The 12,741-nt window shown below is 50.8% G+C and overlaps 1 protein-coding gene across 15 annotated transcripts in view; it reads right to left on the bottom strand.

Annotated features, from left to right (window-relative positions):
* Positions 1 to 12,741, bottom strand: part of Nfasc (neurofascin) — a 168,916-nt gene that overhangs the window by 77,603 nt on the left and 78,572 nt on the right. For all 15 annotated transcript variants that reach the window (XM_036202975.1, XM_036202977.1, XM_036202978.1 and 12 more), the window contains exon 3: positions 1,430 to 1,610. In XM_036202975.1, the coding sequence (XP_036058868.1) occupies positions 1,430 to 1,610 (181 nt within the window). The remainder of the gene's footprint in view (positions 1 to 1,429; positions 1,611 to 12,741) is intronic.

Genomic DNA, 12,741 nt, shown 5'->3' with positions numbered 1-12,741 from the left:
ACCCTGAGGACTCTGTCTGGCCTAGGGCAGTTGCAATTCCAGCAAGGTCCAAGGACTAAAAGGAAGCAGGACCATCGTACCCTAGCAGAGTCAAAAGACCCGATTCCTTTCTGCCTTTATCACCATGACAGGTGTGACCCTAAGCAAGGAATGGCCTGGTCTGTGTAGACCACACGAAAGGATGCGTCCTCCCTGACCTCCTCCAGGATGCTGGGATGAGGGGGGGGGTCAGTGGAGAGGAAGTTACGGTCCTCAGCCTTCTGCCTCAGGCAAGTGCATGGGTTTCCTGTTATATCCCCGTCTCCAGTAGAGCTTAGACATCCCTATTTTCAATACAGAAGCCCTAACCATCTATTCCTGAGTTCATGCTGCAGGAGCCCCTCCCCCACCAGCCCTGTGTCTCTAATGGCAGGTGAGTGAGAAGTGGAGGAGGAGAAATGAGCCTTCACCGTGTTCTCGCCGCTAACCTAATTTCCTCGGCACCCTCCTCTCCAGGGACACGCCTTTATCACGCCGATTATTAGACTGTCTGCCTGGCTGTTAATGAGACTCTCCTTGAGCCCACCACAGATGGTCACCATGGGAACGCTGGTCCCACAGCTCCCCTCTCTCCCTCCTTCCATGTATAGATACTCTGGTATACTCGGGCAGCAGTGGTCTTGGCCAGCTTGCTTCTGGGATCAATTCCTCGTTATTACTGGCCTCTGTCATCTAGAAGTGCAGACTCCTCTTGGGTAGCTGTGATTGGAGTGGAGGAGGTCTGGCTTTAGAGCTCTGTGGGGCCTTCTTGGAGGCCATCTTCACCTCCCACCTCCTTCAGCCATCTGTTAAGTGGAGAGAGTCCAAGTCTATCTTGGCATCACATGGACTCCATGAATTCCTTGAGGCAGAGGGCTGGGGCAGAGGTGCTGTGCCTGCACCTTAGTACTAGGATGCTAAGATATCCGGCACACGTGTCAAAACTGTGCAAAGAGGTGTATGTTTACAAACAGGGCCGAGGAACAAGGAGCCAATCGACAGCCACCAGTGAACACAGTTCCAGAGAGGGTGACTAGAGAACCAGACATCAGCCCAGCGTGTCAGGTTCAGACAGGGCTCTGCCATCAGGAGCAGAAATGAGTTCCGTATTTGGATAGCTCTGAGGGAATGCTGGGACAGGAAGAACCCGTGCCCAGCTCTCCCATGGTAACATGCTCTGGCTTCACATCTCATGTGGTTGTGTCTTTTACAAAGATAATGTCCTTGCCAATCCTCTCCCAAGACCGAGTATCAGCTCTGGGTGTATCAAGTTAGAGACTAGGAAGGCCACCCCACCACTCACTCTGGAATTCACCATCAGCCCCTCACCCCCTCGCCTCCCTGACCTCTCTCCTCAACACTATCCCTCCACTATCAGGGGTAAAATGGACAGAGGCGGCACAGAACTCACGATCCATCGGAATCTCAATGGCCTCTCCGAGGCTGAGGAGGAAGAGGATGAGGGCTATGTGGACCCAGGGTGGTGCCTGCTGCCTGTCCATCCTCAGCACCGGGCCTTGCTCCCAGCTGCCCAGCCCACGGGCTCTCGATGCCTTGTGCCGCTCTACGTGGGCTTTCCAGACGGTGCTCAGCTGGAGAGAGAAAACAGCAGCAAGTGAGTTTCTCTTGAACTTGTGTTTTGCTCTACTCAACCCCCAGAGTCTCAGAAGACTCAAGGAGCCTCTTAGCCATAGAATGGGAATCTCCTAGACCAGGGTTTCTAGCCTTGGAATGAAACCATCCATGACATAGGGACTGTCCTATATATTGTAGGATGTTGGAAGTGCTCCTGGTCTCTACCTACCCAATGTCAGTAGAGCCAGCCAGCCCTGTTGCCAATAAAAAACATCTCTGGACATTGCCACTTGTCCCAGATGTCCCAGACATCTGGTGGCATCTTCAAAGGACAAATACACTGATAATTAAGACCCAGTATGGAATAAAGGCAATGCTGCATCAAGGAGTCATTAAAACACGCTGGCCTAGAGGTCCTGGACAGATGTACCAGCTCAAAGCCTCCCTGGACCACCTGCTGAGTGCACCTGGAGCAGGATGTGTTTGAATAAGGACACAGGAATAAGTCCTCATCAAGACTTATGGAGAGGCGGGAGGACTGTCCAAGGAGAAGGGATGAGCTGAGACTTAAGTTCTAAGACTGCCCGAAGCTCCTAACTGCTCCAGCCTGGCAGCATCATGAGGCCAAGTCAAAGGGAAAGGCTGCATGTGGCGTCTCCAGAATCCCCCAGCTTTCCTCAGCGAGCATCTGTATCAGCAGAACACACAGCGCTACTCCTGCTTTATTTGGCTGGTACTTGAAGCCACAATCAACTACACACACACACACACACACACACACACACACACACACACACACACACACACCACACATTCATCTAAGTAGGTAGAAGACAGGGCCCAGGGAAGAGCTCTTCAGAGATGAAGCCATCATTCTGAGGTCCTGTAGTAGGAAGCATCACCAGTCACTACCACCACATGCCAGAATGAAGGATTCTGGCTTACATTTCAGCAACTTAGCCTAACAGTAGTCCCCGCTCCCCCTGTTCCGTGTGTGTGTGTGTGTGTGTGTGTGTGTGTGTGTGTGTGTGTGTGTGCGTGCGTGCGTGCGCGCGCGCGCGCGCATCTGGCCTCCATTTACCTGCCTCCCTTCCCATGGCCACCTCCTTGGTTTGGACCACCAGTGTTCCAGGCTGGAGTGACTGCCATGGCTCCCTAAGGGGTCCTGATGCTCCTATCTCTGCCCCTGCCCACCCCCCCATTCATTCTCTGTCCGTGGCCAGAACTGTTGCTTCTAAAGCACAAATACAAACATGCCACTCCTCGTCACCTCTCACTATTGTCCCAGGTTCACGTTAGCTTCCTTTAATGGCTTCCAAACCATGTGCCTGCCTGATCTCTCTCATGCTCACCTGGCATGCTGCTCCTCAAGGGCCTCGGACCACTGGCCTAGGAAAGGTTCACCTTGGAGCAGGACAGTGTGACCTTGGCCTCCTTCATCAGGATTTGCTAAGTGTTACTTAGGGGCTCCGGAATACCCGCTTCTACTCCCATGATGGCATCCTGGGCTTTGTATTCATTCCAAAAAGTCACTTGAAGGCTCCATAAATGGGAAGGTTTGCTTATTTTCCAGTCTTAGGAATTTACCCCAGTACCAAATAAGCCCTTCAAAGTATGTGACAGACGGACATAAGGATGGGTAAGAAAAGTGAATTAGTTAATGAAAGAAGTTGCTTAGACGGTATTATTTTAAAAAGTCTTCTATGATTGAACATGTTCATGCCCTCCCTCACCTCCTCCTATGTCTCATCTCCATTCACTGCCTACACAAGGTTGAGTCTTCTTCTTCTTCTTCTTCTTCTTCTTCTTCTTCTTCTTCTTCTTCTTCTTCTCCTTCTCCTCCTCCTCCTCCTCCTCCTCCTCCTCCTCCTCCTCCTCCTTTTATTAACTCCACCTAGCTGTTTGTGCTGCTCAGCTACTCCTGGGATTTCGGCTGCCCTGACCCCACTAAGGGTCACGTCACTGAAGAAAACTGACGTCTCTCCCGGCAGCTATTGAATGCTATTACATTCCTCAGCCAGCAGTGGTTTTGTGCTCACCTTCCCCCTGCCCCACAGTCATGATGTTTGTGGGTGTCTTTTACCACAGCCACATTCACATTTGCAACTGCTCTGCTGTGTCCGGAGCACAGCGAGTGTTTTCTTGACATTATCTATCACTCCTGGATTGTAAGAGCTCCCCTCTTCTGTGAGGATTCCTAAGTTTTAGGGGGCAGTGTGTGTGTGTGTGTGTGTGTGTGTGTGTGTGTGTGTGTGTGTGAATCTGTTTCTCTAGAAAACTACTAGGTGACATAAGAAGGCACAAGCTGGAGAGTGCCAACGGTGGGAAAAATCCCTTCCCTCCATTTCAGATGCCAGGAAGCCAATGAGCTGGAAGAAGGCAGGAGAGCTGGAAGAAGGCAGTCTGTCTTCCGAGGACGGACCCTGTGGCTAGGAGGCATCACAAGAGTTAACTCTCCAGGATGGTCCTTACACTGTCCTTCAGGAAGGCCACTAACGCTTAACTTTCATTCACATGTCTCCAAAGATTAGCCTGACTTTCTGGCTGGGGCCCCAGTGTGGAGGGAAGGCATGGCCTTCTTTCAGGGAAGGGATGGGAGGGCTTAGTTTGGCTCCCTGACCACCATGTTTGGCTCAGGACCTGCCAATCGACAGAAAGATGGGAAAGGGGCGATATTCATTCTGGGGATCTTGATGGAAGTGGGGAGCCAGAAATTATCTGTTAATCAGAAACATATTAGCAGGAAAAAACCCAGCTGTTAGGGATGTTTGAAATTCACAGTCTAACAGCATCATAGATAAAGGACATCAAGATAACCACATTCTGCCGCCCGATAAGTACCTTCTTTATTCTCAGGAACCCATTTTCCCCCAACCAAAAGTTAAAAAAAAAAAAAAAAAGGTCAAAGATTATTTAATTTTATACAAGCTATTTAACTTTAAACAATCCCCCCACTTTTCAGATGAAGAATCCATAGCCAGAGGAGAGCAAGAGACTGGCTTAGGCTCACCCAGCTGGTTAATGGAAAACTAGGAAAATAATCCAGGCATCATTCAGTCTAGACCAGGACTTTTCTACCCAGTTTCCTCGTCTTTGTTACACAGCAAAGTCCCAAAGGGAAGATGCTATTTTAAAAGGCGGCATATAGTTTGTCAGTTTTTCTGAAACTTAAACAGAAAACTTCCCGTGACTCTTCAGTTTTACTAGGCATATGCCCTAAGGATTTAAAGCAGGTTCTCAAGCACATACGTGTGCACAGCATCATTCACAATGGCCAAACAGTGAAAATTGCTCAAACATCCATCCAAGGTGGATGGAGAAGCGGATGGGTGGATTTGGGTTTATACATACTATGGACTATTATCCAGCCACGGAAAAGAATGAAATTCTGACGCACACTACACTGTGAAACAATTCCTAAAACACATTTAATGAAAGAGCTCACACTGTCCCATACAAATGGTCCCAGGTACAGATGTCCTAGAAATACCCAGAATCAGTAACTGCAGAGACAGAAGACCACTGGAGGCAGACAGTTCCTGGGGGGTGCCACAGGGAGTGACTGCTTGTGGCATGGGTTTCCTCCGAGAAGATGAAGATGATTGGAACTAGACAGAGATGGCAGTTAAGGCCTATGTTGTGAATGTGCTGAACGGCACTAAATTACACACTTAAAATGGTTTATTTTTTAGACAAATTTCACATCAATAAAAGAAAGGTATCGCATTGGTCTCTGTAACATTCTCACATGGTACAGAAGACAGGCCCATAGTAGGCACCTTCCCACACACTGGGAGGGAGGGGACTTTCATTTGAGTCAAGGGAACGGGTGACTTAGAGCTCTGGTATTGAGCACAGAGGACCCGGTGCACAGTGAGGGCAGAGAGACCCGCTAAGGTCCTCACATCAGCAAGACCCACGGTTCCCCCAGTCTGATGGCTCCTGGCCCACAGCAATGACATCCGCATCTCTAAAGACTGCCTGATTTGATGTCAACCATAGTGGAGTAGCCATCACTCCGTGGCCAAGGCATGCCATCTCCTAGGTCCCTTTCCAGGCCTTCTCAATAATGTAAGGGTCGTGAATTCAATGTGTTTCCTGTTGCTGGGATACGCACTCTGACAAAAGGAAGGGTTTATTACCTAGGGAAGAAAGGGTTTATTTTATCTCAAAATTCCAGATTATAGTCTCTCTCTAGAGGAAGTCAAGGCAGCAGGAACTGGAAGAAACCAGTCACATCCACAGTCAAGAGCAATTCCAGATGCTCCACCCAGGGGAGGTGCCACAGTGGGCGAGTCTTCCCACCTACATTAAAGTCATCTAGGTAATCCCTGGCAGACATGCGCTGTCACATGCCAACCTAATCTAGACAATTCATCATTTCAACTCTTCCCTGGCTGTTCTAGATTGTATCTAGTTGATGACAGAAATGAACCATCACAAGGGGTTAATGCATAAGGGGATGGTGGGTGTGTGGGCTCTGATAAGAGCCTCTTGGTGGGATGAGGAAGGCCTCATTCCTCATCCTCTACATGGAAATGAAGGAGCTAGGGCAGGTGAAGGCTGGAGACTGGCCACTGGCCACCGGCATCTTTGAATATTGAAATACGGGACAAAATGCTTTTGTTTAGCATCACAAGGGCACAACCAGGACCAAGGAGGAGGAAGCCTCAGAGTGGAGGTGTTTCTCTGAGTTGCAAGGTGAAGTCACCCATCAGTCCATAGCTACCACACATCAACTATGAAAAATAAACCCAAGTAAGCAGAATGGCAGGTACCACTCAAATGTGCAAACTCCTGAACTCTTAGACTTCTGGGAAGGGGCCAAATCAGATTTTAGATTTTTTTTCACCTTGTGAACGTGAATGCCAAATAATTTCTGTTACCTTGTTTAGAAACAGTCCATACCCTTGAGCGGCCTGCCTGAACATTTTTTGAGCCTCCTGAGCAACACAGATTTGAAATGTGAATTTGGTCATGATATGCTGCCAAGGAAGATGCTGGCATGGTGGCTCTTGGACCAGCTCGAGGGCACAAGTCGTGCACTCAGACTGCCTGCGTTAATGTCATTTCCACTTACAAGGTGGAGACCCTAGGCCTCAGAGCTTTGTACTTCTCTTCTGAAATATGGAGATAATCCCAGCCCTTACATCAGAAGCATTTCCTCTGGGAATCATGCAGCATTCGTGAGGCACACAGCAAACGTGCCACACATGCTTGCTGCTGCCACGGATCAGGACTTACCCTCCCAGGGATGAAGGGCATACACACGCTGGTGACCCATGTGACTAGTAGTTACAAGAATTATCTACTCATTGTCACAGCTTGAATTTCTATTTCTCCCTTTTGTTTTCCTGGGTCCTGACTGCTTCCCCCCCCCCCCCCACCTAGATTGAAGGGCCCTGGTGTTGATCCTACAAGCTGTCCCTGGCAGATGGAATAGGTACCCACAGCTCCCTCCTTCAAGCTGTCGCCTTCAGGAGCGACATCCCCACAGCCCCGTCTCAGGCAGGCTGTGACAGCGGTACAATATGTCTGAAGTGACAGAGAAAGACAGGCAGCCTGGAGACAGGGCTCAGCTGGTGGCTCTGGTCCCCTGAGCGGTGGCTGCCACAGGCTTACAGGCAGCAGGCAGCAGACATTCATGGATGCTGTGGTCCCACATGGTGCAGGCACTGAGCTGGGGAACTCATACGTGGGTGGAAACAAGGTTTATCCACTCCCACATACCCCACATTTCCAAGAGGGATAACAGAAAATGAACTGGAGAGGACCAATATGAAATGACCAGGAGTCTTAAGTTCAAGAATGAAAACACCATCCACCAACACACACTGTGGCAGCTCTGCTGAGCAGGCGCAGAAGGTGCCTTCCCGCAGGCAAATGAATCAATTAACTGTGGCCCATGAGGCTGATGGAACATTGTTCAATGCTGAACAGAAATGGGCTACCCAGCCATGAAAAATTGGGGAAGCTGCTTGGATGGATTTTACAAAGTGGACGATTCTAACTGTATGTCATTCAGAAAAGGGCAAGACACGGAGTCACTAAGATCAGAGGGTGCTAGGAGGTGAGAGACATGAATCCGTGTCATACCATGCTTGTGGACTGTAGACTCACATCATTACAAAGTTTTCAGACCCAAGAAATACACAACACCAAGTGTGATTTGCGCTGTCCCGGGTGCTCTGGGGATAACGATATGTGACTCCAGGAGTATCAGTGGGATCCAGCAAAGGACAGCGTGGATGGGAAGGCTCTGCCGTTGGGGGTCAGGGAATGTGTGGGAGTCCAACATACCAACTCAGTTCTGCCATAAACCAAAAACTGCTCTTTACAAATTAAGTTTATTAGAGAAGTCACAGTAGGATTGTGGGAGCATGAAGGAAGACCTTTGGAAGAAGGTGACACCTGGTCAAGACCTGAGTGGTGAGAAGGAGGACAATCTTGTAAAGGTGGGTCACAAAAGGCATCCTAGGTAAGGAGAACTGCTTGTGCCAAGGCCCTGTGGCAGCCAGTGGATCGGGGCATGCAGAGAACTGACGGGAGCCAATGCGGCTGATAAAAGAGGGCACGTGGACAAGGAACGTGGCACTGTCCGGGAGACAAAATGCCTCCTAGCAGAGGCCTCTGATGGCCAGCATCAGGCACTGAAACGATAATCCAGGCATTCCAGGTTCTCAGCAGGAGTGACATGGTGGTGAGACCCATGCATAAGGGCCACTCCGGCTGCAGGGTGGAGGGTCCGGGTGGGAGCACAGGACCACTTTGGCTCCGCAGTCTCTGGGTGAGGCCAGCCTTCAGTTTCTACCCTCGTATCACCCAAACCTGGGGCAGCCCGCTTCCCAGCATTGCAGGACTTTGAGCCAAGTATTCATTGGGGAGGGTGGAGTGGACACTTTCTCCAGACCCTTGGTCCTAAATATCACATCAGGTGAGTGGAACATCCTTTTGACCAGCTTCAGGAGCCCGTTCCAAGGGAGGAATCTGGGCATCCTGTTTCCATAGCTACTCCCTAGGCAGAATGCCACTGGGATGGGCACTTAATGACTGGATTGTCCCCAAAGCCTAGTTCATTAAAAGATCAGCAGCTCTGCTCCACCCCACCCACCATGCTGGTCTACTTCTCAGACCAAATGACCACGGACTTCATCCTCAGAAACTGTGAGCTGAAATAAACCATTCTTTCTTCAAGTCCACTTTCTTGGTATTTGTCACAAAGATGGAAAAGTGATGAACGCAGTCAGTGATCTCAGTTTCCCTGTTCAGAGCTCTGCTTCCATCTCAGGACCCAGCAGCAAGGCTGTGTATACTCCTCATTGACCTAAGACACCCTGCTGCCAAGACGTCCTCCAGCTTTTCCACCCACTCAGAGCCTTCCTTTCTCCATGCTGAAGCCTGCCCACTCCCAGCCTGCTCTGGGCCCTGCCCCACGCAAGGGATGGATGGTGGCTCCTGATACGGCTCAGGATCGATAGGGTCTCCTGTTGGTCCTCATTCTGGGTGGTCACTGTTGGTTCCACACTCTTTTTACACAAATCACTGTCTTCCAAGTCTGCCTAGGCCAGCTTTCCTTCCCACCTGACACATCACCATCACCCAGGCTTAGGTCCCGGGGCGACATCTCTACCCAGAAGGCTTCCTTGGTCTTCCCCTGCCACTCCTTCCCACCAAGTCTGCAGGAGCTCCTCATCATATGTGCTCTCAAAGCATTCTGGGATATTCTCATTCTGGGAATGCTACTTCTTGGTGTTAGTGTGTCCCCTGTCTCTCCAGCTGTACCCCCAGTTCCCTGTGGCTGGAGGCAGCATCTTATTCAACCAGCAAGATGTCTGTAGGCACTCACATGGTGCTCACTCAGCATCCAGGCTCTCCTCTCACCCATAACACTACTCCCTTCCTGGGAGAATATCTCACCTTTCTAAGAGTGTCTTACTCCACCCCAGTTCCAAGGTGGGACCCAAAAGGTAAGACAAACGGCACTGGCCAAACCTACCACAACTATTTAGGGACAGACACCTGCTGGTCCTTGGGGACTTTCGCTGAGACAGCTGAGGAAGACAAGTCCCCTTTCTCTTGAGAGAGACCCTTCAGGGTTCACAAGGGTGTAGGCTGTAGGTAGATGGCTGGGTGGGGCTTAGTGGCAGGCTGTTTGGTCCTAACGCATCCCCCTGCTAATGGGTATCGCCCAGGAGGGGTGCTGCTCAAGAGGTCTCTGCTCCTCGAGCTACCACTTTCTGCCAGCTCCAGATCCACAGGTGACCTGGGAGGGGAGGGAGAGGGAGTACCACACTGAAGGATGTCTGTCCCATCTCCATGGCCTTCCTAGGTTTGAGGATCCCTGGGTCACAACTGGCAGGCTCCGATGACTAGCTGGTGGATGACAGAGATGGCATGGGGAGCTCCAGGTTTGAAAGCCGGCTAGCTGCTGCTGGGATCTGGCATTGAGAACACGGGAGGAGCCAGTGTCCTCATGGTCAGGATGCAGAGAAACTGGGCTTGGCGCTGGGGTGAGTTCCATTTGAAATGCCTCCGAGCCATGAATAACAGTCTTGCAGGCTCTCCCAGGCTATGTGTGTGTGAATTAATGCCTAGGGATACACCAACAGAGAGAGCTGAGGCCACATGCCAGCAATTAGCTCTTGGAATAAGCTAATCAAGTGACTAGAATAGTACTACGAGAACCAACTAAGGAACGCATTCACACATCACTGCCACAGGAAATTGTGGGGGAGCAGAGAGATAATAAAAGCCCCCAGTGCCAACGCAAACCCCAGCCACTCCTATTAAAAAGACAGGCAGCAAGGCTGATCGTGATAGCTGCCTCCCCAAAAAAACCTGCCTAGGAATGAGAAAGGAGCTGGATTGGGGGATCAGAGGCACATCTGAGCATGGAGTGGGAGGTCTTCCAGGGCTCAGATTCATCCCATGAGGCTGGAGAGTTCTGTGTGAATAAGCAAGCCCTCCCCCGCTAGAACAGAGGACCCAAGTAACCCACTCCTAATACGAACCCATGGCATTCTCAAATGGTTTATACATAAAAACAAACTCCAGTGGCTCAGGCCATCACCAGAATCACATTCTCACCCACAACCTTCTGTTTTCCCCTCCCCTTCTTGAAGGACAAAGAACCATGTGTACTGTGTTTGCCAGAAAAGGCTGAAGGGCTAAGCCCATGTTCTCATTCACATTCATCCCACACTCAGAGCACCCCAGGTCCCCTGTCCAGCCCAGACTCACACCTACCTTTTCTGAGCCCCGAATCCTATGCTCGTATTTACTGTGCTGATCTACTCCAGTGTTTAAGGTCCTCACTGACTCCTCCTTGCCACCGCCATTTCCCCTGGTCCTGTGTGTACCCCATGCTCATCCCTGTGGGAAGGGCTGGTCCTGTGTCAGCGTCCTGCAGACACTAAGTAGTGGTAGGCCCGCATCTTGTCTCCCTGTGCAGCGAGACAGCTGCACAGCCATTGGTTCAGATACTTCCTATTACTGGGAGGTATCTGGCCCATCAATAAATCTGCCTAATAAATCCTCAATTAATAAAAGATCTGGTGAATCTGCTATTAGTGGCTATGCAGAGCAGCGCGGCAGCAGCAATCACTGGGCAGTGTTGACTTGGCATCCTCAGAAGCAGAGCCTGTTTCTGCTTAGCAGACGCCCTGGATGTATTTATTCTCCAGAGTGCTCTCCCACTTCCTTCTCAGCTTTCTCTCTGACCTAAGGTAGGACCACCCTCAGTGCCAGCCTCACAGGCTCCCAGGATGCAGGTGTGCAGGTGACCTGCCCAGTCTACAGCCATTCACCTTAGGACATCAACACTAGGTCCTGAAGATGCCCCAAAACAGAGGGGGCAGCTTGGAGCACCTGAGGTCCCACTCCGTGAGCCCAGTGACACCCACTCACACCTCGGTCCCTCTCACACCAAAGAAGGAAATGACAGACAGCCACCCAAGTATGAGAAACTCTGGATTCTCGGGAATGCAAAATGTCGGCTATTGACGGCCACCACCACGTGTCAGGGAGACAAAACACCAACAAGGAGGGAAAGGCAGCGGGGTTTTTGGAAGATGATGATATTAGACAAGCAAACAGTGTGCAGGACGCCTTCCCTATTCTGACAGCATCTGGCAATGTGCCACTGACTCTCCCTCTTGACACAGACGAACTGTCCCCACGTCTTTGCATCCTCTGAGAAAGCTGAATAATTACTCCCTCCTGGAAGCCTCAGGAACCACACCCAGGACACTGCTCGGTGTTGGGGGAGGTACTCATTTGCCTTTTTCTTGAGCACTGCCTCCCCGTGCCCAGCAGGGACAGCCACTAGCTTCCTGGCCTGTGGGGGGAGGGCAACAGTCATCTAGGATTTTCACACTGCTAAGGAAACCTGGTACAAGCCTGACTCCCTTCTTGGTGCTGGAAGGGGTGGTCTCTGTCCGCTGTGGTGTGCCTCATGCTCAGCTCCATCCCGTTGTCAGGGGGATGGGGAAGAGCGAGAGACTCCTTCCCATTGAAGATATAAGTAGGGTTGCTGTCTCTGCAAGCAAGCCTCAGCTAAGACCCCTGATCTGGACTAGGGGAAGGATGTTAGCAGTCTTCACTCTCTCTAGGAAGGGGCAGAGCAGGACACCTGCATTTACATTAGAGATTTGACTGGAAAACAGCTGTTTCCTGTGCAGCGACCAGAACAAATCTCTAGACTGAAACCCGAACCCCTTGGCTATTACACTGAAGAGAAGGAGGGGATGGAGAGAAGGAAGTGAGAAGTGACCTCTTCCTCCAGGTGACAACCACGAGGACCTGGGGAACACCTAGTGCCAGACCATACTTCCTGGGGTGGGAAAGCACCCCAGGACATTGTGTTACTCACAGGCCACCAGCAAGACCAGAGCCCTGAAGAAGGCAGCAGCTACCCTGGAATGGGGGTGGTCTGCCCCTCACTGTAGGGACATAGAACTTGTGTTCTGTGCTGTGATTCCATCTTCTGGGTCTGCACATATCTCTTAACTCTCTGGTCACTGTGGCTCTTTAGACTGATTCCTTCCCCACGTCCCCCATTATAGCAGCAGCAGGATGGACCTCTTTGCATTTCTGTCCTTGTTCACACAGGAAGTGGAATGCTGCCTCCTGCTGTCGTTCTGACCCAAG

This window comes from Onychomys torridus, chromosome 11, assembly GCF_903995425.1.
Source record: "Onychomys torridus chromosome 11, mOncTor1.1, whole genome shotgun sequence".
NCBI classification, from domain to species: Eukaryota; Metazoa; Chordata; class Mammalia; order Rodentia; family Cricetidae; genus Onychomys; species Onychomys torridus.
This window is presented reverse-complemented; position numbering and strand designations above follow the sequence as displayed.